This window comes from Mycotypha africana (assembly GCF_025528875.1).
Source record: "Mycotypha africana strain NRRL 2978 chromosome Unknown BDF20scaffold_1, whole genome shotgun sequence".
Lineage (NCBI taxonomy): Eukaryota > Fungi > Mucoromycota > Mucoromycetes > Mucorales > Mycotyphaceae > Mycotypha > Mycotypha africana.
This window is the reverse complement of record NW_026515725.1, coordinates 580,347-606,289: the sequence shown is the minus strand read 5'-3', so window position 1 is coordinate 606,289 and position 25,943 is coordinate 580,347. Positions and strand designations below refer to the sequence as shown.

The 25,943-nt window shown below is 38.4% G+C and overlaps 9 protein-coding genes across 9 annotated transcripts; 4 read left to right on the top strand and 5 right to left on the bottom strand.

Moving 5' to 3' along the window:
• Positions 1-581: 581 nt before the first annotated feature.
• Positions 582-1,470, bottom strand: BDF20DRAFT_903893 (uncharacterized protein; the record flags this gene model as incomplete). Its single annotated transcript, XM_053082953.1, has 3 exons — positions 582-1,046; positions 1,123-1,244; positions 1,281-1,470. The coding sequence occupies 3 exons, from the start codon at positions 1,468-1,470 to the stop codon at positions 582-584; spliced, it is 777 nt and encodes a 258-aa protein (XP_052940247.1).
• A 673-nt stretch (positions 1,471-2,143) lies between these two features.
• Positions 2,144-3,812, top strand: BDF20DRAFT_842072 (uncharacterized protein). The gene is made up of 4 exons (XM_053079478.1): positions 2,144-2,700; positions 2,788-2,922; positions 2,992-3,209; positions 3,291-3,812. Exons 1-4 carry the CDS (start codon positions 2,256-2,258, stop codon positions 3,648-3,650), a joined length of 1,158 nt encoding a protein of 385 aa, XP_052940246.1. The 5' UTR covers positions 2,144-2,255; the 3' UTR covers positions 3,651-3,812.
• Positions 3,813-3,954: 142 nt separating this feature from the next.
• On the top strand, positions 3,955-4,890 carry BDF20DRAFT_811139 (ribosomal protein S5 domain 2-type protein; the record flags this gene model as incomplete). Its single annotated transcript, XM_053076659.1, has 4 exons — positions 3,955-4,081; positions 4,134-4,513; positions 4,607-4,702; positions 4,777-4,890. 4 exons carry the CDS (start codon positions 3,955-3,957, stop codon positions 4,888-4,890), a joined length of 717 nt encoding a protein of 238 aa, XP_052940245.1.
• A 215-nt stretch (positions 4,891-5,105) lies between these two features.
• Positions 5,106-6,565, bottom strand: BDF20DRAFT_831076 (GDSL/SGNH-like acyl-esterase family found in Pmr5 and Cas1p-domain-containing protein; the record flags this gene model as incomplete). Its single annotated transcript, XM_053078416.1, has 4 exons — positions 5,106-5,567; positions 5,653-5,695; positions 5,762-6,121; positions 6,192-6,565. 4 exons carry the CDS (start codon positions 6,563-6,565, stop codon positions 5,106-5,108), a joined length of 1,239 nt encoding a protein of 412 aa, XP_052940244.1.
• A 1,793-nt stretch (positions 6,566-8,358) lies between these two features.
• On the bottom strand, positions 8,359-9,794 carry BDF20DRAFT_842031 (uncharacterized protein). Its single transcript, XM_053079477.1, has 2 exons — positions 9,377-9,794; positions 8,359-9,070 (listed from the first exon to the last, which is right to left on the bottom strand). Exons 1-2 carry the CDS (start codon positions 9,724-9,726, stop codon positions 8,539-8,541), a joined length of 882 nt encoding a protein of 293 aa, XP_052940243.1. The 5' UTR covers positions 9,727-9,794; the 3' UTR covers positions 8,359-8,538.
• A 3,350-nt stretch (positions 9,795-13,144) lies between these two features.
• BDF20DRAFT_812295 (putative hemolysin-III channel protein Izh2) lies at positions 13,145-14,532 on the bottom strand (the record flags this gene model as incomplete). The annotated part of the gene is made up of 6 exons (XM_053076766.1): positions 13,145-13,405; positions 13,483-13,605; positions 13,690-13,730; positions 13,822-13,877; positions 13,945-14,188; positions 14,277-14,532. 6 exons carry the CDS (start codon positions 14,530-14,532, stop codon positions 13,145-13,147), a joined length of 981 nt encoding a protein of 326 aa, XP_052940242.1.
• A 1,193-nt stretch (positions 14,533-15,725) lies between these two features.
• BDF20DRAFT_908806 (uncharacterized protein) lies at positions 15,726-17,144 on the top strand (the record flags this gene model as incomplete). Its single annotated transcript, XM_053083519.1, has 2 exons — positions 15,726-16,820; positions 16,896-17,144. The coding sequence occupies 2 exons, from the start codon at positions 15,726-15,728 to the stop codon at positions 17,142-17,144; spliced, it is 1,344 nt and encodes a 447-aa protein (XP_052940241.1).
• A 289-nt stretch (positions 17,145-17,433) lies between these two features.
• On the bottom strand, positions 17,434-19,572 carry BDF20DRAFT_793239 (P-loop containing nucleoside triphosphate hydrolase protein; the record flags this gene model as incomplete). The annotated part of the gene is made up of 1 exon (XM_053076226.1): positions 17,434-19,572. A coding segment is annotated over one exon (2,139 nt), but the record flags the coding sequence as incomplete, so codon positions are not given.
• A 1,012-nt stretch (positions 19,573-20,584) lies between these two features.
• On the top strand, positions 20,585-24,732 carry BDF20DRAFT_811457 (uncharacterized protein; the record flags this gene model as incomplete). The annotated part of the gene is made up of 13 exons (XM_053076692.1): positions 20,585-20,756; positions 20,852-20,945; positions 21,017-21,144; positions 21,213-21,377; positions 21,458-21,544; positions 21,666-21,891; positions 22,001-22,805; positions 22,904-22,963; positions 23,049-23,139; positions 23,218-23,657; positions 23,736-24,285; positions 24,371-24,392; positions 24,486-24,732. 13 exons carry the CDS (start codon positions 20,585-20,587, stop codon positions 24,730-24,732), a joined length of 3,087 nt encoding a protein of 1,028 aa, XP_052940239.1.
• Between the last annotated feature and the right edge of the window lie 1,211 nt (positions 24,733-25,943).

Here is a 25,943-nt window from a genome sequence, read left to right as displayed (position 1 = left end):
GAAAACGTAAAGCTAAGAAAAAGGGTATACAAAGAACAAGAATAAGAAGGGGGAAAAAATTGAATACGACGACAATAAAAAAAAGAGAACAGAGGTTGTGCCCACACTAGTAAATGGTTTGCGTCATGTGTGCCTTCCTGCAATTAATTCAAGATGAACAGCTGTCAAAAAGGAAGTTTTTCACATAAGCAGTACATCAATTTTTTCTGCGCATTATCATTTAACAAATCAAAAATCATTGGAACGACTTCTGCTGATATCTGAAAGTCTTCATTACAGTACGGGTACAAGCAATTTCACCATAGATTTCAATAAAAGAACCGATATCCTAATATGCTACAATAAATAGTTACAATAAATGCCTTTCGTACAACTCTAGTACAGGTCTTTATCGTTATTTTAAGACTTACTCCACCTACGAAATACAATTGTTTAAAGTCTGCATTCCATATTTATACGTAGTGTCAAACTTGGTTATCTACAGAGTCTTCTTTCAATGTTTCTCACACAAACAAGTTTATTATTAGGTATGTAAGGGCTTTGCTAAATGAAGAATGTGATTTGGTAGCATAACGAGAGCTCTAGGTACTTGCCAATGCCATATAATTGGCTCCAGACTTTATACTAGAGACCTTCACAGACCAGAGTACTCCACCTGTGCGTGCCTTCAGACAATAAACCCAGTTGCCTGCACCAATATACAATACTTGATAAGGATGCAACTTGGACAGATGGTTTGAAGGTTCGACAACGATGACCGGAGTTTTATAATAACCTCCAGGACAATTATAGGACCATACAATGTTACCTGTCTCGCTGTTCATTGCCAACACTATTCCTCTGGATCCTGTAAAAACCAAATGGGTCTCCAAACTTTCCTTACTAGTATTAACATCGGGTGATACCTCGTCAGCACTGCCATCAACTATCTCTGATATGGTTTCGAAATCTTCATCGTCAGTTGTTCCGCTGACGCGTATGGCATCATCATTTGTTACCGGCATTCTTATTGACGAGCTTATAGCAACGTCGTCGGTTCCAAAACCCTACTCCACAAAGAGTACATAAAGTAGTTGATCAATTTGTGGTTGTGCAAATATTACTTGTGAATGGATACTTTACAGGTATTCTATTAACCCACATTGTATCACCTGTTAAAACATTCAAACATGCAATTTTTCCACCAGCACCAGCAAATAACTTATTTTGTTCTTCGATAAAGAGAGATATAGCGCCGCCAAAGGCTCCAGTAGGAAAGTCGGTTCTTCATAAGCGGCTACCGTTGAGTTTATGAAGAGCATAGATTTTGCCATGGGTAGCGCAAATCAGTACATCAGTGCTTGAAAAGTCAGATTTCTTTCTGAAAGGTTGAGAAGAGGTAGTGATCAAGCCTCCCTCAAGGTCAATAGTTTCTAACTGATTTTCTGTACTGGAATTGGTTGCAATGACAGTCTCCAAATTGATCGTCATTGTAACTGAAATGGGCAACAGCCACGAACAACTGTCATATGAATTAAAGGGAATCTTTTATGCCGCTCAGAAATCATTTCATCAAAAAATTTTGTATGGGCATATGTTTATAGATGATGTAGTCCATCCTTCGCATATGATATAGAAACGTCTCCTTTGGGTAATAATTCATTAGATGCTCGTTATTTTCAAGCGAATTTTCCCCCGACTTCAAAGCAATGATTACCGTAAGAGATTGTAATTTACAGGTAGTAATACTCGACCTGTCTCAATAAAAAGCGTGCAAGTGGCCACGTCTTCATTGGCATTACAGCATTGAGTATTAATTATCGAAAAACACGTATCACATATAAGCACTACAACTAGTGATATGGGTCGTAGGGTTTGTGACATTGTCAAAGTATGATAGCATTTTTATCACTTCGTAAGAGTCGTACAGTCTAATAATATCTCGTATACTTCTGATCGCAAAGAAAACATATTGATATAAAAGGCAACTCCAAGCAAAAAGCCATGAAAATCCCTCGCAACATGGCTTCTGTTACACATAAGAGTTGCTAGATCATCATATATACGTTCTATGGCAATAAAGGAAGTCTGAAAACAATCGCCTGTTATAAATGGGCAATATGTGTAAAAACATAATCTTATAACATTAAAATTTTACTTATTATCTTGTCTTTTACTTCTAACCATCGGTATCTTCATTACTTCAGGATCTTTCCTTTCGTTCCTCACATCAAAATAGTAGAGGGGAAAAGGCATCAACTACAACAATTACCGAAATGAAGCTTTGTGTGCTACTTTTATGTTTGATATGCTCAGTAACAGCTATCGTGATTCAGCCACGGCCAACTGCTACATTAAGCAGCAGTACTATAGCAACTGCCGCTGTTGTCGCAAGAGGATCGCCAACACCTGCACCAAGAGCGCTGCAGAAACGTGATGTAGAGGATACACTTAGTCTCTATGAATTCTGGGCCGACGCTTGTGAGAATAAGTATGATGCCGACACAAATGTGAAAGTAGCTGTATCAGACTTGAATATGCTATGGCAGACGGTGACAACGACTGTATATTGTGGAAATGGTAAATTGAAAACAGTAACAAAGACAGTAACCAAAACATCAACAACTACGAAAACTAAAGGTGCAAGTTCCGGTGGAGGCTCTGGTAGCAGTAAGAAGAACAATTCTTGCGACAATAAATGTTGGAGCAACTATCTATGGCGTATGTATAATCACCATGACGTTGTAGTTACCATTCACCGTTATTAAACTTTCATGAATTGATACTTAATTCGATCGGTTTTCGTAGACACATATGGTCACGGCATATCCGTTGCTCAAGGCTTTACAGGCATTGTCCTGATGCTACTGGGTGTCTATTTTCTTATCTTTGGCTTTAGTTCGTTCAGAGGAACTTTAGCTGCTGTCGGATTTACTTTTTTTGGTAAGTAACAAAATCAATAGTTTGCTCAAACACATTGCTTACATGTAGCTTTCCTTTTCTCGCTTAAAGCTCTAATGACTTGGATTGGCTTGGTGAATAATGAACCTATGTATGGTTATCCTCACAATGAAATCGTATATACTTGTGTAAGCGTGGGCATTGGGCTTATTGGCGCCTTCTTGTTCGTATTCCTGTACGGTATCTCTTTATACTTTATTGGTGGTGTAGCAGGTCTATTCCTTGCTGTGTTTATTTTGTCTTGGAAAGAAAATCTAGTTATACAAATCGTGAGTATACCAACGAAGACTATACCATTACTTCTGCATCTTTACCAATAAGCATAACTTTTGCTGCTATCCTTTTTATAGCCTGTTGCACGAATCTGCTTCATTATCGGCATGGGAGTCATATTTGGTATTTTATTGATTCTCGCGGAGAGTTACATAGTCATATTTTGTACAGCATTTACTGGCGCCTATCTCTTTATCCTCGGCTTGGATCTGTTTATTCATACTGGCTTGATCAATGCTTTCTTATCCATCTTTGATGGCAACAAAAACCATGTCAATATTTACATTATAAGAATGCAAGTATATGTCATGCTTGCCTTTGTAATTATCATAATGTTGATATCCTTTGCATGGCAGTATTATTGGAACGTGTACTCAAGAAAGAAGAGATTTGGTATCCATGTTGAAGATAAGAAGGACTGCGAAGAAAAGAAATAGATATTATTCACTTTAAGAAAATCATCGACAAAAGCTTATATTGTCCACAATTTTAAATTTTGCTCTTTCATCAATTATACTCTCCATTCATTTATATTCCACAGTTCATATTAAATCGCTTATTTTGCAACATTTAAAAGAATTCTTTTCGTTATGGAAGTGGCTGTAGTTCTTGGCTTCAGCCTTTTTTATGCAAAAATACTCCGTGACCGTAAAAAGGGGTTTCAAGTCCAGAATTCGTACCGAAAAATACTACTTTAATCTTTTTCAGTTCAAGTGTACTTTGACACAGATAACAGATCTAATGGTGAACAGACCCGATCGTCGAACTGATAACACCCAAATCCGTGCATTCTCTGCCTCTCAGAACATTTTGAATAGAGCTGATGGATCTGCCAAGTTTAACTTTGGTATGTATATTCATTCATTCAGTGATTACACCACTCATACGGTACAAAAGCTAACTGCATTCTCTCTTTGTAGGTGATACTTCAGTTATATGTTCAGTCTCAGGCCCAATCGACGTTCAAATTCGCGATGAAAAGCTAGACGAATCCACAATTGAGGTTATCGTTCGACCTGTCAAAGGTGTCGCTGCAACGAAAGAGAAACTCATTGAGACTATATTACGCACTACTTTTGAGCCTATTATACTAGGCGGCATGATGCCACGTACACTGATTCAAATCGTTGTACAAATTTTGAAGGATGATGGTTGCATATTGGCAGCGGCTGTTAATGCCATTTCTTTAGCATTATTGGATGCTGGTATACCCTTAAAGCATATGGCAGCAGCTATTACTGTGATGGTAGATGGAAGATCGGGAGAATTAGTATTAGACCCCACTTTAGAAGAATTACAGGTATTAAACAAGCAATCATATTAGTGGTAAATAATAGTACAAGAGCAAGAAGTAGAGACTAATTAAAGCATACTTTTATGATTGCACCAATAGAATGCTAAATCAGTGCACACTTTCGCGTTCAATAACATACAAACGAAAGCATACATTCTGTTATCAAATTCAGACGGTATATTTAACGAGGAGGAAGTAAAGTATCAAGTATCAGTTCGGTATTGAATATAGTTATAGTAAACTGACCTTACTTTAAAATCATGTATTAGTATTTTAACTGTCATGATTTATCGGTTGACGCTGCGGATAAAGTACAATCATTTCTACGAATGGCAGTGGAATCAAAAAAGAAAAAGGAACTTCAACAGGCGATGGAGATGTAATATAGAAACAGACAATAAAAAAGAGATTTTATCTGTTAACAATATTAAAATGAAGCTTCAAAGGTGAAAGTGATTTTTTTCGATGTAACTATTCGATAATTGCTCGAGGACAAATATGAGTTTGTGCTATTGTTTAGCTCACAATGTCGAAAAGGGGTATGTGTTATTATGAAGTACTTGTACAGCGTATTACGATATAACAATAGTATCATACATTAGTAAGTATAGCCTATCTCCTTTTTCATTATTTCGTGGTATAAAAGTCGGTTCCAGTAATCCACAGGTCCTGGTAAGCACGTATGTAAACAGTCTTTATCAGGTTTTGAATGCGCATCGCCTCGTAGATTAGACAAGGTTGTAACATCAAAAATTTCGAAACGATTGTCTTTGCGGTAAGGTAATAGTATGTCTTTCCAGATCATATCGAACTGCTGAAATAAGTGCCATTCGAATTCCCCTGTTTTACCAGAAGGAGGAATTGGTGTAATAGATGGTTCCGTAAATTGCGAACATGCAGCATGACCATAAGGCGTTGTCCTGATCCATACCTTTTGATTGGATCGAACATGATTATCCAAATAATCTAAAATAGTGCTCATGGCTCTTTTGAACGCGTCGAGTAGTTCTTCTTCTGTTTCATTCGGACCCCACATAAGATTCGGATGCCAGTGTGGCCCCTATATATTGATGACATAATAGCAAAAAAGGATTTTGTTGTTATAACATTTTTTGGCAAGTTAATAGATATCTTTTATCACCTACAGTGTTGAGTACAATATAGTCGAAATATGATAGACCATGAACCCTAATAGAGGAAAGCTTAGTCTTAGTAATGTGATGGGTTCGTTTGTGAGCGTAGTCTTTGCTTTACCATGGATGGTTTAACCCGGTGCCCAATTGCGTACCTGGACTATCTGCAGGAATTGTGAGTTTGAAATCGTCCAACCGTAGCAAATAATCAGACCGAATGAAGGCCAAGGACGCTGTTTCTTTGCTTTCAGGAGCCTTTTCATCCACACGGATGTTTGGATTGCCACCATTCAAGTTAGAATGAGATGGATGCCTGTTCGTATAATAGTGCCCCAATAAGCACCCTAAGCTCTCAAATTGTAGTTGAGTGATGGAATCACCTACAAACAAAATGGGATGGTCATTGAGATGTTCAGACAGTAATTTAGGATTGAAGTCCAGAAGCGTGCAATTGCTTTCGGGTTGCCAACGATAGTCCACACTAGAATTGAAAGTGTAGCTTAGGCACTGGCATCATAACAATACGTTAGAGCATATAAAATGATATTTACATCGTTTTAGCTCGTATAAGCTCTGATTCAGATCGCCGGAAGCATCGATGGGCAAATTTTTTGCGACAATAATATCCAGTAGCCGTAGCAAAGTTAGCTGCTGTGAGGTTATTTCCTAAATTTACAATTGGGTCGTAAACCCACTTTCCATGATTATATGATTCAATTGTACATAGGGCGTGGCTATCAGATTTGTTAGATGTAATGCTTGAATATGGTTGTTTATGAGATTTGGGGCGGCTAAACGTAGGGACAGAGTGTGGAGTATGATAGACAGTCAGCCATACTAATAGTATAGTTACTATTGCTATGCTGTAGATGGATTTATGTGAAAGAAACACGGCTTTGTCTGCTTTGAAAACAACTGCTGCCATTTTACTTATTCAGACAATGGAGAATGAATCACCAAAGTAAGTCGAAGAGGAATCGAAAGACAGATATTACAGTTAGCTGTTGATAGAAGTGTATAAGGATTGGTATTGCTTATCGCCTCGTTGATGCTTGATAACGGTTTCCGATTATGTTTAGTTTGGTTTTCTCAGGGCTGTTAAGTCAAGCACCACCTTTTTTACACCTTTACTTGAAAGAAGAAATGATATTATCTTTAGTAAAAAGAATTACTTACACTAATTGAAAGGTTCTGAATCTTCTTTTAACAGCAATAGGAGGCTTCCACCACATCTTTTAGAATAATCAGCTTGTGATACTTCGCTCCATGTTGGTAGGTTGCCATATACGGTAATTGCTTTTTAAGAAGACGATCTTTTCGCTTTTAAGCTACACAAAGATACATTTAAGTTGATTTTTGATTTACCTTACTGTGAGTTTTTGAGAAGGTTAACAAGAAAGAAACGTATTCATAGTAATCGATGCTTAACGGTTAAATAAATGCTCAACTACTGATCAAATGCAAATTCATGTGTTCATATTCTTTGTCCGTAAACACTTCAATCAATTGCAATGCACAATTTATCACTTTTGCTGAGTAACTTAAAGGGTGGTATTTAATTTAAGCAGGAACGAGAACATAGTGGAATAGTAAGCTGACAAGGGTATTTGCCCGCTTAGTGGTAGGGAAGCCGCTTGGTCAATTATGCCGGAATATATTCAAGATACTAGCTCATATTTGATATCGACTGAACTTCCTTAGCAGTTATTTACTAGATTTGTTTGGGTTTTTATCAATAATGTTGGATTGGCATATATATATTCACTTTTTTCGTTGAAGCTCAATGAAACAGAGCAATAAAATAGAAAGTTTCTTCACCCTCTCAGTTAGATCTCCATGCTATAACTATGTTTGTTACGTCTTACTTAAACACAAGCGTGAGCAATAAACTTTTGGATATAATGACAAGGCTAAGGTTAAAAATATAATTGGAAGATGTTAAGCGACTTCTATTAAAGGGATGTGTGCATTTTTTCAATTTGAACACACGCATCAAAGTACTTACCAGCATAGTTGCATGCATCCAAGGTTTGTCTTAATAGTAATCCACTTTACGTCAAGAGTTTATAAGAGAAAGAATGTCTTTACTACAATCATAAAGGTTGTGCATCTATTGTAATCGATTTAAGCAACCAGAGAGAAGTAAAACACAAACTGCATATTTCATACAAGACATTATGATCAAACTGTCAATATTTTGGCTGAAAATAGCTGCAAAATGCAATAAGTTCAACGGTAATACTAGATCTATTAGGGCTTCTAAATAATCATAGATTTAACATTATCCCTCTTAGAAAAATATAAATGGTTTTTAAATTTTGTAGCGATATCAACTGCTCTCAAATGAATATCATTAGTCACTTCTCACAAACTGCAAATTGCTTGCATAATTTTCTTTGGAACATGAGTTCTACTACAAGCCTGCGTTCGCTTGATGTATTCCATATAACCAGTATGACATGTTCTTATCAACCTCAAAGCATAGTATCATTCAAGGTTGCTTGCAAGACTCATTTTCTCGTACGATGTTACTACAACTCTGAATACTCTTCATCAAAAGAAAACGTTTTCCTCGGCATTTACGATTTTCTCTGTGAGCAATGCTGGAGTCGTCATGTGAAATGCAAACAATGAAGGCTGTTTCTATTTTTACCATCGTTTTTTTTTTTTTTTTTTTTTTTCCTTTCCAGGTGTAAATTCACATTTGCCGTGTGCATATTTGCTATTAAAATAATTCAAACTTTATACATGAAAAATGCAAGAACATTGTAAGAATTTGATATACGGGTAAAAAGTAGTAGTTAAAAGAAAAAAGATAAACACAACAGATTATAAAAGATTATTTTACATGATATTTAAGAGATGAAATAGTATGACAATATAGGAGACGAGAGAAATTTACAATCCCTTCTTCTTTTTGAGGCGCTTTTCTTCGGCTTGACGGGCACGGTAAGCACGATACTTTGTATCAGTACCGAAGAGGTAATCCCACCAACGGAAAGAAGAAGCGTAGTTGCCAACGAAAGCCATATGATGATAATCATGATGATCAGCACCAGCCCAGAAGGGAAGGAAGTGACGAAGGGACCAAGGGAAATCATAACCAGAGTGGCAGTCAACGGCTTGGAAAAGACGGAAGACGATCCACAAAAGCATAGTGAAAAGATGAAGTTGCCAGTTACGGTCATCGTGGAAGTAGGTCTTTTGGACAATATGATAGAGGAGAGGACCACCAATGGTACCCATACCAAGAATAGAGGTTTCTAAGGGATGAGCATATTCAGCAGCAATACCAAAGGGAGCAGCATATTCGTGATGAACCTTGTGAATGCTCTTGTAAAGAGGAGGCCAGTGCATAATTCTGTGAACAACATAATGGAAGCCATCTTCAAAAACGAAGAAAATAGCAATTTGAGGCCAAATGTATTTCCTATAAGCAGATCGGTCAATGCCGTTAATACTTTCTCTTTCTGTCTATTTTTCCACACCGATAAAGGTTTTTCTTCTGACACTTTTTTTTTCCCTGTTTTTTTCTGCCCCTCATCCCCATTTGATGTAATGATTATGAATCGACTCCGCGAACACACTCTAATGAAACCGGTGCCTAAATATCCGTCCTATGGAATCCTATACTCTTTTTTGACAGATTATCTAAGCACGCGCAGACAGCAGAGACGAACATATGCATACATCTTCATCACCCTAACCCTATCTACAATTCCGTTATTCTACGTACCAGGCGGGGAAAGGAGCTTCGACATTCATGCCCAAATAAGTAGCCATGGGATGGAAAAGGAAAATAAGAGGACCTTCATAGAAGAAATGTTGGAATACAACTTTTTTTGTACAATTGATATAATCGGCAGTGGTGTTGACTTTGTTTGGTTGAATCTTATACTGTTTGAAATAAGGAATGTAATCACAGGCAAGGAAAGGCAAGAAACGACCAAAATAAACCAATTCGTGCAGAGTAAAGGCGAGAATACCGGTGACAATCAAAGGATTGCGTCCATCATAGAGGGCGTTCCACTTTTGTTCTAACCAATTAAATTGGTGTGCTTCACCGGCTGCTGTAGCAAAGTCCATTTTAATTCTGTGTATTAAAACGAACGAACAACAAATAAATAGTGAACTGTACGGATGCAGAAAAAAAGATTAGAAAAAGAAAGAAAAGAGTGATTGTTCAATCCATTATTTTAAATTGTTCGATTCAATCGACGCGTTCGGTCTATAACACCGAGAGCACAGATGAATCAAATGGGGTGATTTTTTGAACGGCCACTGAAATATCTTCAAGAGAAAAAAAAGTTTTTTTAACAATTTTATTTTACGAAGAATTCTGACTTGATTACAGATAGGCACAGAAATGAAAAAGCTTATCAAATGAGTGCATTATTAATGATAAAGAGGTAGTATCAGCATTCTAATTCTTTATCGTAACCATGATGACAAACCAACTAAAAGCACAGACAATATGTTAAAATGCAACTCTAAACAACCGTATGCTTCGGTAATACAGCAATAACAGGACCCATTTATCGTTTATTGTATATCTATTGTTTTCAACAATAACGTAAACTGCTGTCAATTATGCCGGGTTGCAGAGAAACAATGGCGTTCATACCGGAGTACAATTAAATCAATGATATTTCGAATAGAAACAATAAAGGCCGCGCCTTCAATTCTATAGCGATGATTGACATTTAGAATAGAGTTATCTCTGTTTTAAGACAGTTACACCATGGAAATCTCCTTTATGCAACTCACGGTTTAGAATTTCTTTACGCTCTCTTGTACTTAATTGCCGCAGGGATGCCACAGAACGAGGTACATAATAAATGTGTCAAATATGAAATAATGAACAAAATGAATGACGCAATACACTGACATGGTAGTCTTTATTCTAAAGATTGACAACAACATAAAGGCATAGTTCTTAAGGTAGCTTTGAAAGCGTTCCTCCAGTAATAATGTTTAAAACAGGCACTTTTGCCCTGTATTTTGATTCTGAAATCTAAGAATCAGAAATTCGACGAGTCAGAATGGAGATACTTCATTTTAATCATTCAGACACACATGATGCGGATATTCGGTCTTAAAAACATGGAAGGTTTATGAATATATTAATTGAGATGTTCGCCTTATATAATTCCAGAAGGAGGGAAAAGACTTTCAGTAAATACGAAAAGGACTGAGTTGAGATGAAAGGGGGCAGCAATATGAATTCAAAAAAGGAAATTGAAGCCCGACAGAAGTGCAAAAAAATTTTTTTTATCGGGTTCTTTGTGAAACTCATACGATATATGATCTTCATTGAATTGAACTACAATGGAAGAGAACAATAAAGATGTCAACAGTAACTACTCCGCAGAATTGTATTTGATGGCTTCGTATCTTGAGCTTCTGTCAGACGATAGATATCAAGTCCAATGTTAAGCACAAAAAAAAAAAGAAATGTATTTTAAGATGATCTGATAAAGAGAATACCAGGAGTTAAATGCAGATTTGCAACTAATGAGCCTGTAATAAACGGTTGATACTACATGAAGCACAAAAATAAACTTTTTACCGTAGATGCGGCTGTATATGATGATTTTTAACCAGCAAAAACGGAATGGACGCAACAGCAGTATCAAATTCCAACCGCGACCATAACTATAGTTTTCTTGAAAGATTCTTTTTTGCAGCTATAGGTTACTACTGCTTTGTTTGTAAAGGAGCTGCCAGTACATGCTTTTGTTTTATTTCAAAATAGAAGAATAACAGCAAGCCTTTATATACTTAGTTTTGCATTCATTTGTTGGAAACATCAAGATAGTTTTGCGAAGAATGTGCAAGAAGTCAATTTTGTAGACCATTCTTATTAGTGATCATTAAAACCTGCGGGAAAAAGTGTAAAGATATATTTTGACCGGAAAGGATGTATTTCGGTGTCAAGCTAACATTAACCATAAGTAAATGTCTGTCGCGTGGTTTCGGACAGCTTCCTATGTTACTTAACAGCGTTACCTATGTCATCGTTTGATAATACATTAAAGAATGTCCGAGCTAATGAATGATATACCGGAAGAATGCAACAATTTTCATAAAACGGATCAACCGACTTTTGGTTAAAGGTAAAGGTTTCTCTGGGATAACTCAACATACGATGAAATCCTTGAATCGCAAATTCCAAAGCGATAATACTGTTACAAGGTTTGATCAACAAATGCTGGTAGTTTATTGCTGTAATTCTTCGGTAGTTTAAATGCCTTATCTTAAAAAACTGAAAAGACTGTATTAAAGTCAGAATAGAAGACATTCCTACTTGACAGGAACCGATGACGGTCAATTCTTGCTTTAGCATTGCCATTCGATTCGCTAATGTTGAGATTCATTTATTTTTCGCAGCACGCAAGAATCAATCAAAAACCATCACTTTGTGAAGCAAGATGTAGGATTTTCTTCTTCTTTTAGGGCATTTACTGTCTTCTCTATGATTTTGCCTCTTGATAGTTTAAATGCAAATGGTACAAGAGGACGACTGAGCCAACTCAAGTGTCATCACGTTCATCCCCAAAAATGTAGTCGCTTCGCCTTAACTGTTTCACTACAAGCTTACAGAGAAAAATCTCTAGTCCATGAAAATCGCTACATATAAGAGTCCTTCAATTTTTCCAGTCATTGGCGACCCTCCAGATTTATCGTTGTAAGTCGACGTTTACCAGCATGAACCACATAATGAAATTCCTAACAATTTTGATCGTAATTTTGAAGACAGACGATGTATATACGGGCTAAACCTTACGCTAAGCAACCTGTAACTTAGTAGTCCCTCGCCTATAGAAAAAATGAACCTCGTATATAGTTCAATACGCTTACACTATACAGAGTTGAAGAGGCCTTGTGATTACCATACCTACCTAGTATGATGAGCAGGAGGGTATGCATGTATCTGGAACTGTTGAGAGCAATATCGACCAAAGGGTCATCCGTTACAGATCGAAACCAATATGATAACATTTATCAGCTTTGATCTAAAGCTAAAAACAAACTTGATAAAGTGTGCAAAGAGATACTGGACAACATAGAGTGAAAAAAAAAATCGAGATTTCTCGCGATTTTCAATAGCGGTACCGAGTTAATCGATAATACAAAAGAAGATCTTTGAGATAAGTGTCAGAACATAGTATTAGCAATTTTGGTAGTGCATAATCAATATGATAAATATACGTGAACATCTATCCTCGTGATTATAAACAAGAGTATTCTCTTACAAATGAATTTAAACTTATCACTATACATGCATGCCGCAGGGTAACGTGGTACTTTATTTGTATTACAAGGAGCGGAACAGAAAAGGAATGTCCGTAGAAGTTCTAGCGTTACAAAAGAAAAGGTTTCGAACATTAATTTAGATCAAATAAGACCAAGTACGTTAGGATGTTGATGAGCTCGAAGGGTATCACTTTTTTGTGTCTAATGAGAATAATGAAGAATAAGTTATAGAAATTATATTTGGAATCTATAAGAATAGTGCTTGACAGAATCCAACATTGGATGTATCATGCCAGAAAGCCATGGCGCTCATAACTCCCAGATAATGCGAAATAACGGCTATGGTAACACAGAAATGGAAAATTTGATGCGAAGCGCCGAAAATATCGAATTTGCCAGGACGAGCGCGTTCAGGGAAACGGAAGCCATAAATCAATGCACCGCTGATATACGTAACTGCCATAAGCGCCATATGTCCTAAGGAGATAGTTCTCATTGCATTGTTGAGCTAGGTACAAATAAAAACGTTTCGTTTAGCTTTAGTGCAATCAGAATGGTCAGCATTGAATCTCATCTACTACATACGCCATAAATCCAGATTCCGTGGAAGGTTGGAATAAGTCCAAATAAACCTAGTAGCATGAATAAACTTGCACGGATCCATCTATAAGCTGGTGTACGGAAATGCTTCATTAATGTCACAGCCGCCTAAAAGATGATGATGGAGATTAGATGAATCATTTTGGTCCAACTTGTATGACAGATGATAGTGGGGGTTTTCAATGGTCTTACCGTGATAGACCCCAACACCATGACGGTGGACAAATACACGACTATAAATTACATAAATAGCGTTAGCTTAAGTTATTCTCAATCCTGAATTAGCTTGCCTTCTTCTTTTGGGTATCATGAGTTTTAAATTACCTTGTAAAATGTGATGACAATGGAATCCATAATATATAACAGGGAAGAAAGATCCTCTAATACGATGGACATCCAATTAGTCTAAAAATTCATATCTCTTTATCAAGCGATTCTGCATCTTACACAATCAAACAGGTAATTCCCGCATAATCGCAACGATTCCAGGCTGCTGCTACTTTCTCTGAATGGTTTGAAAAACAATGGAAACAAGCGCTGAAACCCAAACATAATAACGCTCCACAGATGAACAAGTAGAAGTAGATGATGTCAAACGTTGTTAATGAGCCGTAGAAGGGCTTTCTCCAAAGAAAATGGATACCCAATCCCAAAAATAAGAAGAATGTCAACAGATGGCTCCAAATATTGACTAAACCAAAATTTAAATCATCATTTGTCAGTCTCACATTCGATGACTCTCCTTTACTTATTGCTAAAGTTGCACAGAAACACGTTACCGAATTCATTATGAAGATAAAACATGCTTTTCAAACATTCTATGTAATTATCGGATTGCCGTCTGTACCCTCTAATAATGTATACATTGTCACGCATCCATTCTGGGATCTCATCCCAAGTCAACACCATCTTGTCGAGTTTTTGATAAGGTTTTTTCAGCAAACTGGTTGTGTCATTGACTTGTTTAATATTACTACTGTCATCTTCGAGACGTTTACGAATGCCTGAATCATTTGATAGGACTGTTTTCACCATGGTGCTTTGCTGAGACATATCAAAGATATGAAAAAAGATGACGAAAAGTCAGTGTAAAATAGAGAAAAGAGAGATGCAGAGATCCATTTTAGCCTATCTTTTTTTTTTTTTTTTTCACTGTAATTTTGCAAATCACTGGATCTGATCGCCTACTCAATTTTGGGATAAGCCCACATAAAGGGGTGAAGGATTTTGTGTGTATTTCTCTCCCCCAATGTTTGGTCAATTTCGTCATTTATATTACGTGACTTTAGTGGATCAATTTTCATGATTTTTTTTCTCTTCGTATGCATGATTGGTTGAACATGTAAAAAAAACGTCTTTTTCATGTGAAGAGGCTTATTTGTTTTACGTATGAAAATTTCTATGAAATTACAAATAGAAATGTATGATTTTCATTCGAAAAACGGGATTTACGTTACAAAAGCGTAACGTTTTATTGTTATTCCGTAACTGATATAAAATCGAAAAACCGTTGATCTTCCTTACCATGGCAATTCTGTAGGCTTTTCGCAAATCACGAGCAGTTTGTTACGGTTGAACCGTTGATCAGATGCAGCAGCAGGGCCAAGTGTTGACACGGCTTTATTGGTAGCACTTGACTTATGAGTATAGTAGTTTAGAGTTAAGGTTAAATGTGTGCCTTTTATCGGCAAAATATTGGAGGCGTTTCCGCTAAAAAGTTTCGTTACAACTTTGCAAACACTAAAAAATACAGTTTTGAATGAAGTACGTTTATATCGTACATGTCAATTGATAGCCTGTTATCTCGAACTTTGAAAAGCCAGTTTCTATATGCAGTTAAAAATGCAGTAGATAAGGAAAATGGGTGTAATGACAGTAAAAGATCAAAATGTACTTTTAAAAATCGATTCTCTCAATAAAACCGCGCCATTGTATAATTCTAAAAGAACGATAACGAGGCTACTTGATTCAGTATTCTAAGCTTTATAGGTTGAGTTGCTTTATCAAGAAAGGACATTGTGCAGCATTATAATTCTTGTTCTTATCGTCGAAAACACTTGGTAGGATTCCATGAAAGCACTAGCCAACAATTCAACCCCAGTAAACCAGTAGCATTATCTGTAATTCTGCTTATTCTTCTGCCACCTTCTCCACCCACGTAGAGAAAGACAGAGAGAGAGTGAGAGAGTGAGAGAGAGACTTTTTTAGTTTTACTAAAACCTGTACTCATGTTATCTTCCTTCAAGGCAGCCACTACTACTAACAGATGTTTCATAAATAAAGCATCAAGACATATTTCAGCGCGGTCTATTTGGACAAAAGTAACAGCAACCGGACCCACATCACGAGAATGTGCGAAAGTTGCAATAGATTCTGTCAAAGGGAAAGATAGATTTTCTACTGCACCTGACATTTGTGTTGCTTTGATCTCAAAATCGTTTACCTTGAGCCAATACCAAGATGTATTGCACGATCTCGATACCCAGTTGCATAATCCCAAGATACTCATTGGCGGTGTTATCGATCGAGTACCTGAATTGAACCATGGTGTCTCACTGCTGTTGGGATACAACGAAAAAGTTGTTCCATTTTTCATAAAAGACGATCAACAAAGATTGAAAGTTCGTAATATATCCGTAGGTCGATGGGGACGTGTCGACGATAGAGAAAGAATAGCATTTCAAAATGACTATATTGATACCAAAGGCTGGGGTAAGCCTGATTTGGTTTCTTCGGCTGTTCAAGAGTTCACTCTTCCCGAAGGTTTATCTGCAGCAGATCAAACACCGCCTTCGTTCATATTCATGCTATCGGATAACGAGCCAGAGCAGTTATTGCATACATTAGATCATCACTATCCAGAAATACCTAAACTTGGTATTGTTGGCGCATCCACACCCTTCATCACTGGAACACCTTATACTTTATTCAAATCTGCAAAGGAAATAGTAGGTTCAGGGATAGTAGGCTTTGCATCTTATAACAACGATAGCAGCAGCAGCGTATCAAATGATGATGTGAAGATCAATTACACAGCAATTGAAAAATTAGGAGAACCTATGAAAATCACACGGTGCCAGGGTAATGTGATCCTAGATGTAGAGCAAGGAGGACCCACAGGCTTGTTGTTGCGCTTAATACAAAATAGGCCGAAAATATCAAAAGATGAAGAGTTTTATCTAGGTGTTTACCCATCTCAAGAACAAAATACCGCTAGCGCGATGGCTAACATGACAGTGAACAAAATCACTAGTGGAGATCCTGGAAGAGGAAGCATGTCTATAGATACTACAGCAACCCTTAAAGTGGGACAAATGATCCAGGTAAATGACAAAGCTGATCGCATTGTATTTACTGATTGTTTGTTTTACTGATTCGTCGTTACCTATTCACAATAGTTCTTCACCAAAAAATCCCTGGGATTCAAAAATGTATCGAGTGATTTGATGGAAAAGGAAGAGATTGCCTTAGGAGTGAGCGGGAAGGATTTCACAATCGATGCTACAGTTGTTGAAGTACCAAAGGAGCCAAAAATTACAACTGATGTTTTTGGTGGCGTCAGTGAGAACGGCATTATTGTGGGTCGCAAATCTGCACCGACACAATTGTTGGATGTGCCTTATTCTAGACTTTCATTCAAATTGTAGGATTACTGTGCAAAAAAAAACAATTCATTTATTTGTAAATAGTAGGAATAGCATAATAAAGATAGCGATCAACAAGATTATATACAATTTTTTATACAAAATGAACAAATATACAGAATACAACAGATTATATAGTCTCCCCATTTCAAGAAGGGTCTGTTTGATAATATCATTCTTTTTTGACGCCTTTATTAAGGTTTTTCTTCTTCTTTTTGGTGGTGGGACCTTCTCCAAGACTTGAGGAGCTCACAACTGCAAACTCACTTGCATGGTCAAAGTTTCTTTTCAAAGGGTTCACAATGTTCTTTTTCGGTTTGGAATTGTCCTTTGCGTATTTATTCATGCCAGGCATACGACCACTCTTGGCATCTTTCCTTTTCTTTCCCTTCGAGTCCTCATGAAGATGAGAGGGTGCTTCACGTAAAGCAAAGGATTTTGCTAGATGACCCAAATGTAATCTTTTAATGTGGAAAATATGCTTTTCAGAGGCAGGATGCGTAGCATAAGCACGACAAGTGGACCAGAAAGCTTTGCGAGCAAGCGCGATACGACTTTCAGCAGACAATATGTAATGCTCCATCGTATTTTGTAATTCTTGAGCAGGCGTCTGATAATCGTTTTTGTACTGAGCAAGACTGGACAACAAAGTCTCCATGGTGATGGGTTCAGGGAATAAGTCTTGTGCTTTCAAGATATCAAGGTATTCAATTTCACTCGGTAAAAGGAATAAAGTGGCTGTACCCGCTTTCCCAAGACGAGCTGTACGACCCACACGATGCACATAGTCTTTCAAATCAGTAGGAACATCGTATTGAATGATATGGTCGACATTGGGTAAATCTAAACCACGAGCAGCCACATCAGTACAGAACAACACGCCAGATTTGACTCTGCTGAATTCAGCGAATGTCTGTGAGCGAGTTTGTTGATTCAAATCACCATGCAAACGGAAGACCGGCTTTTCCAACAATAACGTACTGAGTTGACTGATGATGACTTTTTTTTCTTTCTTCTTGTCATCACGGGTCGATTTTTGTTTCTTGTTCTTTTTATCATTGATTGTTTCAGCGGCCCCTTTGCCAACCACTTTTTGTAATGCTTTTTTCATGATATCCTTCTCATCATCTTCAACGTCTTCCCTGTCCTTCGTTGTGTCATCATCGTCATTGTCGTCATCTGAATCATGATCGACGACAGGCTTACCGGCGTTGGAAAATAGATCAAAGTGAAAATCTACAGAATCGCAGCATGAAAAGAAGACAATGACTTTGCTATGTTTCGATTTCTGTTGTTCTTTGTCGTAAAAGCAACTTCTCAATAAAGCCAAAAGGGTAATGAGTCGCAATTTTGCTGGGATAATGGTATATGTTTGTTTCAACTGATTAGGCGTCGTGAATTTCATCATCTGTTCGTGTCTTTCCGCTGCTGCTGCTGCTGCTGCTTGTTCATCTGTATCGAGATCCATACGATCCTCAGGGTCGTTGTTATTCAAAAACTTGGATGCATCCTCTTGCACATCTGTACCGCTCACAAAAGCAGGGCTCTCCAAAGACCAACCTGCCAACTCCTTCACATCGTCTCTTAACGTAGCTGAACACAAAATCGTTTGTCGTTTTTTGGGCCAATATTTGGTCATCATCTGTTGTTTGAATTTCGGGTTGACGGGACCTCGTTTCGTTCGTTCTTGGATAATAGTCATGATCTTTTTCAATGTTTCTTCGAAACCCAAATCCAACAAGCGATCAGCTTCGTCCAACACGAGCCATTTCAGATGACTGATGTCAAAGCTCTTGGTATTCTCTAGATGATCTAATAACCGACCGGGTGTGCTGACAAGCACATTGACACCCTTTCTAAGACGAGCTTTTTCTTTGGCTTTCGAGTCACCACCGATGACGATGCCAGGCACAATCCAATGCAGACGACGCATCGCTTCATCTTTGGGTCTGGGTAAATTGACAAGCGTGGTCAGGACACCCACCACCTGTTGTGCTAATTCTCGGGTCGGTGTAAGGACAATCGCAACTGTGCCAACGGAACGATCACCAAATGGCTGCTCACTTTGCTTGACGGCGTCCTTAGGCGCTGTAGAGGCTGCTATTAAGCGATTGACGATAGGCAACAAGTAAGTCAATGTTTTGCCGGAACCAGTTTCGGCCTGAACGACCACATCGACATCTTCTTTTTGCTGTTGAAAAGAGGGACCCAGCAAAACAGGAATAGCTTTTGCTTGTACATTCGTAGGTGTAGCTACTTTGAGCTTGTTGTGCAAATGATCGGCAAGGTCAGATTCAATACCAATGCCTGTAAACGTTGTAGAGTCTGTAGGTGCATTACTGGCACCTTCTCTTTGTTGCTGCTTTATTGTTTTCTTGAGAGCAGCACGAGGAATTTCTGGATTGGAAGAGAAGAGTGATGACAGAACCTGTGCTTTACCGTGAATCACTTTCGTACCTGGGGCCAGCCCAGTAGGCGTGTCAGAAGAAGCAGTGGCGTTTTCATCGGTAGTGGGTGTGATTGCTTTTGGACTCTCTGAAGATCGAACCGCAGCAGTGCTGGTTCTCTTTACTGTTGTTTTGGTGGGTTTTTTCACCTTTTTTACTGCTTTTGGTGTTGAACTGGTGGTAAAGTTCAGCAACAAGCCATCATCTTCGTCCATTTCAATAACGATCGGTGTGAATCTAGATTGGAAAGTGAAAGAATGCAGATCAGTAAGAAAAATATTTTTTGATTTCCTTTTTTTTTTTTCAATTCAAATAGTTTGAACTCCGCGCCAAGCTCAAGGTGGCAGATTTCGTTCAGATCGTTAAAGACCCTACAAATTATGCTAGATACTTCTTCATTTATCTGTTAAAGTTGTGTCTTTTCAACAACTTGAAGGTTGAAAAAAGAGAGCTTCAATTATGAAATTGCTAGAGTTAGTTACGCTGGCATGATTTCATCAGCTTTAATGTCTTTTGCAAAAATAAAATAAAATAACCAAGTCGTTGCCATGGTGCAACATTCTAAGGAAACCTGTAAGGTCCGTCTATTGTCTTTACAAACCACAAACTACCTCAAGCTCGCATTCAGCACAGAAGAAGAGCAGATCCATCTTACTGTCCTTCACCGTTTCTTCTAATAGGAGACCTCTCACTGGTCTTTTCTCTTTTACTTTTGCTCCATCAAAAATGAATATAGAAAAGGATATAAACACGACGCATTGACACTTTGACCTAAGAGAGTCGTGGTTGTCAAGTACTTTATAAAAAACTCTACTCAGCAGCTGAAAAACGATAAGAAGGAGCTGGCTCGGGCAAAATGACAAGCGTCGTGCCCAATGGAGTCGTTGAATAAAAATGCATATTGAACCGCAATGGTGCCTGAATAAGAAAAAGCGGGGAATCTACACTTTTATTCTTTTTTGTTCCTTTCTGTCTCTTTTCAACCTTTGAAAAGTTATGAAACATACTATTGAATATTCCTCTTTTAAAAGTCATTTCCCTCACTCTAACAAACGACAAGAATGTCCAGAGTGTCCGGTTTGTTTCAATTGTCAACTACCCACTGATGCATGTGTGAATGGCGGTTCATGCGAGCCAAGTGGCCTTTGTACTTGTCCGATAGGCTGGGGTAAGCAGAAAAAAAGAAAAAAAGAAAGATTTTCTATGCAGCGGTTTGTACCCAATGCGTGGCATTCAGATTCTGTTGTTGTGTTCGCTGTTTAGGGGCTGTGGATTGTTCACAACCGTTATGCGGCTCACTTTCTGCTGGACAGAGACCACAAAGAGAGCCGGGAGAGGATTGTGTCTGTGATGAAGGGTAAATAGATATACTATACACAATGAAGCAGCTACCTAGAGTTGTAGTAGTCTCAACCATTTACTGCCTAGGTGGGGAGGCGTGAATTGTAATGTATGTCAACATGATGGTGCTTGTCGACCTTTAAAAGGGGATAATGCCACTTGCCTAAAGACAGCTATTGGCTTAAAGTCAATGCATGCGTGGTGTGCAACAACAAGTACGATTAAAAGAAAAAAAAAAAAAAAGGAAGGGGAGCTATCGACGCATGGAGGATGGAGGGTTGAGAAACCGTTTCCCACATATTTAAAATGATAGACATACCGTGGATAGAGAATACGCATGTATCATTGACGTGTGAATGGGATAAGAAGGATTGCATGTTTCAGTTTTGGAAAGATAATGAAGAACAGTTTTATTGTGAATTGAGTGAATGCAGTCAATCGTGTAAGTGTATACAAAGCGACTCAATGATGAAAGTGTAGGTCATTGTTTTTTCAATCTAAACGATAGACTGCTTTGGACACATTTAGCATCCAATGATAATGATGTGCATGGACATTGCGAAAAGGCCACATGTGGTTGCATGGATGGGGCTTTTATGTGTGGCAAAGAAGTAGGTAAAGTGATGAAACATACTCGAGCCCAACTACCGACAATGTCAATTGAAAGAAATAAATCGTTGATAATCTGTATATTTAGATATGTCACAGCTGGTTAAAAATGTAGTGGGACCTTCAGAATGGTTTTGCAAAGAGGGAAAGGATTGCTGGTACAATGGTAATGCATACAAAGAGAGAGAGAGAGAAACCATTGGTAGCGACACGCTTCTCATGTGTCCGTCTCTAGAATATTCGACTCTTGTGAGTGTCTTTCCGGATAATATTCAGCTTTCATGTGATGTTGGAGAATGTGTCAACGAGCAAGATTACTATGATGCAGCGCCTATTGTAATACTCTCAACCATGTATAACAGTTTTATGATGGGCTATCCATGGACCTCGTCTCATTGATTTTCCTTCTTTTTTCGCTTCGATGATGATGAGAGGATAGGAGAAACAATTTTCGAGTTATAGAGAAATGATGATTATAGGGGCTATTTTCCTCGCGTGTATCTTACTGTACTTTATCATCAAACTATCCGCTTCACGACAAAAACGAATGTTTCGTACTGGAATACAACTGTCGACCGATGGCTACGATGAGGAGGAGGAGGAAGAAGAAGAAGACCATTTGACGGATGCGAATAGGAGTGGTGAAAGTAACCTACCCAAAGTGGCACTTACATTCTCAGAAATCCATTACAGTGTTTCGGGGAAGCCCATCTTGTCGAACGTCAATGGATACATTGAACCTGGACAGATGTTGGCATTGATCGGTCCATCTGGTGCGGGCAAATCCAGCCTTTTAGACATTCTAGCGCGGAAACATAAACGGGGCATGATCAGTGGCCAAGTGCTCATCAACAACACGTTTCCGACACGAAAACAGTTTAAGAAAATGACAGGATTTGTTGATCAGGACGATAGTTTGATGGGAACACTTACGGTACGTGAGACATTGATGTATGCAGCCATGATGCAACTGCCGCGTACGTTGTCTCTTCGTACAAAACAGAAGCGGGTGGAGATGGTACTACAGGAATTGGGTATTAGCCATATCGCTGATAATCCCATTGGGATTCCTGGACAAAAACGCGGCATTAGTGGTGGTGAAAAGAGAAGAGTGAGTATAGGAAAGGAGTTGGTGACGAATCCAAGTTTGTTGTTTTTGGATGAACCGACGAGTGGATTAGATGCTTATAATGCAGAGGTTGTTATGGAATGTCTTCAACGCCTTGCCCATAGTAAGAAGCGGACGATTATTGTTACTATACATCAGGTAAAGAACGCGACAAAATCAGCATAGCCGTAGCCCGCCGGTCATTGTTGTTATGGTCACTGAAATACTCTTTCTCTTTCATCCACCTGAAAAAAAAGCCACGATCCAATATCTTTAAAATGTTTGATTCCGTGATGCTTTTGGCTCATGGACAAATGGTAGGTTGATCTTTTTCCTGTACTATGAGTGGTCATAATAGTAGTAGTAGCTTCCTTTTCTCAGTGGGAAAATGCATACAATTAGTTATATTTCGGCCCAACATCCTTTTGTTCGGGCTATTTCAAAAGCATTGGGTTGCCTATACCCAATGACTATAATGTGGCCGATTACTTGAGTAAGTCTCTTGCGTTTGCATTATAGTACACATAACTTTTACTCACTGCACTGGCCTCCTGTCCGTGCTATCGATTAGTTGACATCACCATGAAAAAGGCATTCGAAACGGGTAGTCAGTCGCCCAATGCATCGCCTGGAACACCGTTACCCTTGAGAAGACCAGAGGGTGATGCTTCTGAAGCTTTAGAGGAGTCAGCGTCAGCGTCAGACGCGCCTCTTTCACGATTTTCAAACCTCATGCACCGTCGTTTACGGAACCAGGCAGAAGAAGCCGGGTCAGAAGAGCTTAATCTATTACTGGAGTCCAATCAAGTTCGTTTCCTGCTCGATTCATTCAAGGCATCTCGTCTGTACAAAACTCTTATCCATCGTTTGCGTCAGGCAAGTAGGCAGCGACAGGAATCGCAAGAAGAAGGCAACATGAATCATGATCATGATTATTATACGTCAATGCAAATCAACTTTGCATCAGAGGCACAAGACTCGCCTTTTTCTTTAAAGCAATTCTACCATGAAGTGGCAAGTTTAAGTTGAGCATGGGAGTATGAGAAAGCTTCCATTTATCCTGATTTTTTTTTCTTTTTTTTTTTTTAGAGTATACTCTCTTCCCGTACGTTCATCAATCTTTACCGTAACCCATTTCTGTTTTTTGCTCATTTTATCGTCTCTGTTCTCCTCGCGCTTCTGTTGGGCAGTGTATTTTGGCAAGTGGACGTCGATCTCTCTGGGGTTCAAAACCGGTTGGGCGTTCTTTTCTTTATGTGCGCGCTTCTCGGATTCGCGGCGACGAGTAGCTTGGATATGTTTGACAAGGAAAGGATTCTCTTTATGCGTGAGCGCGATAACGGGTATTATAGTCCTGTAGCCTATTTCGTGGCCAAGGTGATATTTGATATCGCTCCTTTGCGTATCTTGCCGCCGTTAGTGATGGGATCGATCTGTTATTATATGATTGGGCTGAACGCAGCATTGCCTGTTTTTGGAAAGTTTTTGCTTGTTTCGGTCTTGTTTAATTTGGCAGCGACTGGACTGTGCTTGTGTTTTGCCACAGGCTTTCAGAGTAGTCACATGTCCGTGGCTCACTTGTTGGCGAATTTAGTCATGTTGTTTTCTATGTTGTTTGGTGGATTCCTGTTGAACAAAGGTAGGAGGATGGAAAAGGGAAAAGCATGAAAGAGAAGAAGATAACCGATTTCTGTTTTTACTTTTCAAATGATATGCTGATTCAGATCACATACCAGCTATGTTGAGGTAAAAAAAAAAAAAAAAAAAAAAAAGGAACTCTGAGAAGAGCATCAAGCGTTTATTCTACCTTTATCTGACTCTCTATATACATTGATGTAGTTGGTTACAATATCTGAGCTTCTTCAATTACGGCTATGAGGCGTTGATCGTCAACGAGTTGAAGGACATTACACTACGCGACAGATCCATTGCAGACATTCAAATACCCGGACCTATTATTTTAGCGAGATTTGGTTTCAATGGACAAGCATTTTGGCCGGATGTGGCTCGGTTGGTCTGTTTCATACTTGTCAGCTTCATTACATCTTTTCTTTTTCTGAAATATTTTGTCAAAGAGAAGCGATGAGCGGGCTACTATTGTATAGATAGGATAACTACGCATCTCCTTAAGAAGGCTGGTTTATTTCTTTAACAATGATCCGATTCATTCGTGTTAGTTGTCATCCGTGGTATGCCCAGCCATCCAAATAAAATAAAAGATCCCTAGCTATTCTACAAGATGCCAAATAAGGTATTCCTGTAAACATTCTTTTTTTTTCGATGATCTGCAGAGACACAAAACACTCTTCCGACCTGTCTCCCACCTCACCAATAGCTATCCTTTCGCTTAAACTACTTTATCCCGATCAATGAATCATTCTCTCTTTGTCATTTCACATTTGTTTAAAAAAAGTAAAAAGACGTCTTTTGAGACAGCCTTTGTGCCTTCTAAGCTAGCAAAAGAATCTGAATACATTATGTATAAAAGCAAGTTTTTATTTTTATAACGACTCCGCATATGGTCAAAGTGTACGTACGGTGGTGTGTGCGTGCATGCAGATGGATCCTGCTGGGAAAAAAAAATAGCTTTTCCCCCTTTGTAACTACGACGATGTCAGTGCGTTCGCTCAGTGTCATGGGCGTAGGTGCTTTGTCATATCAGCAACAAAAAAAAAAAAACTAAAAAAAAAAAATTGATTTAAGACATTGTATCTTATCTTAACGATTTTTTTTTTTGTTCCAATAGTGCTCATTCATTGCGAAATGTATCCAATCGAACAATTCATAGTGTAGGTTGAAGGACATCAAAGAGACTCGAGACACTTTTTTTTACTTTGGCGCCCTTTGAATTCCGGGAAAACCTACATGAAAGGTTTTTTGAATTCGCAAAGTAAGCGCCATTCAAAGCCATTAGAGTAGTTTATTCTGCTGTCGTTATAAGGTCCCCTTCTTATAAATGGGCGTTTGTTGTCTAATTCATCAAAAGAGGCTTTCTTTTATTGGAAAGGATGCATTCATTAGCTTTCTACATTTAAGGCAAATGGACAATGAAGAGAATGGTCTAAAAATAACCTTCAAGATGCTATACAAGCTGAGCTGAGCTGAGCTGAGTTACAAAAAGGACAGAGGGTAAAGAGAGAGGGCTTTATGCATAACATGGATTTTCACAGTGAGATGGAATAGAAGATTTTTCCATAAGTTGATATCTTTTACGATAAACACCTACTCGGGTACCGCCCCGCCTTTCCGTGCCTCCACCTCTTCACCCCAACACAATTCAAAATTCTAACTGAAATT

Coding starts and splice junctions, on each gene's coding strand:
- BDF20DRAFT_842072 (XM_053079478.1), top strand. CDS start 2,256: ATGAAGCTTTGTGTGCTACTTTTATGTTTGATATGCTCAGTAACAGCT. Junction 2,701..2,787: donor TTGGAGCAACTATCTATGGC/GTATGTATAATC, acceptor CGGTTTTCGTAG/ACACATATGGTCACGGCATA. Junction 2,923..2,991: donor TGTCGGATTTACTTTTTTTG/GTAAGTAACAAA, acceptor TCTCGCTTAAAG/CTCTAATGACTTGGATTGGC.
- BDF20DRAFT_842031 (XM_053079477.1), bottom strand. CDS start 9,726: ATGGACTTTGCTACAGCAGCCGGTGAAGCACACCAATTTAATTGGTTA. Junction 9,071..9,376: donor GAAGCTCCTTTCCCCGCCTG/GTACGTAGAATA, acceptor ATCTGCTTATAG/GAAATACATTTGGCCTCAAA.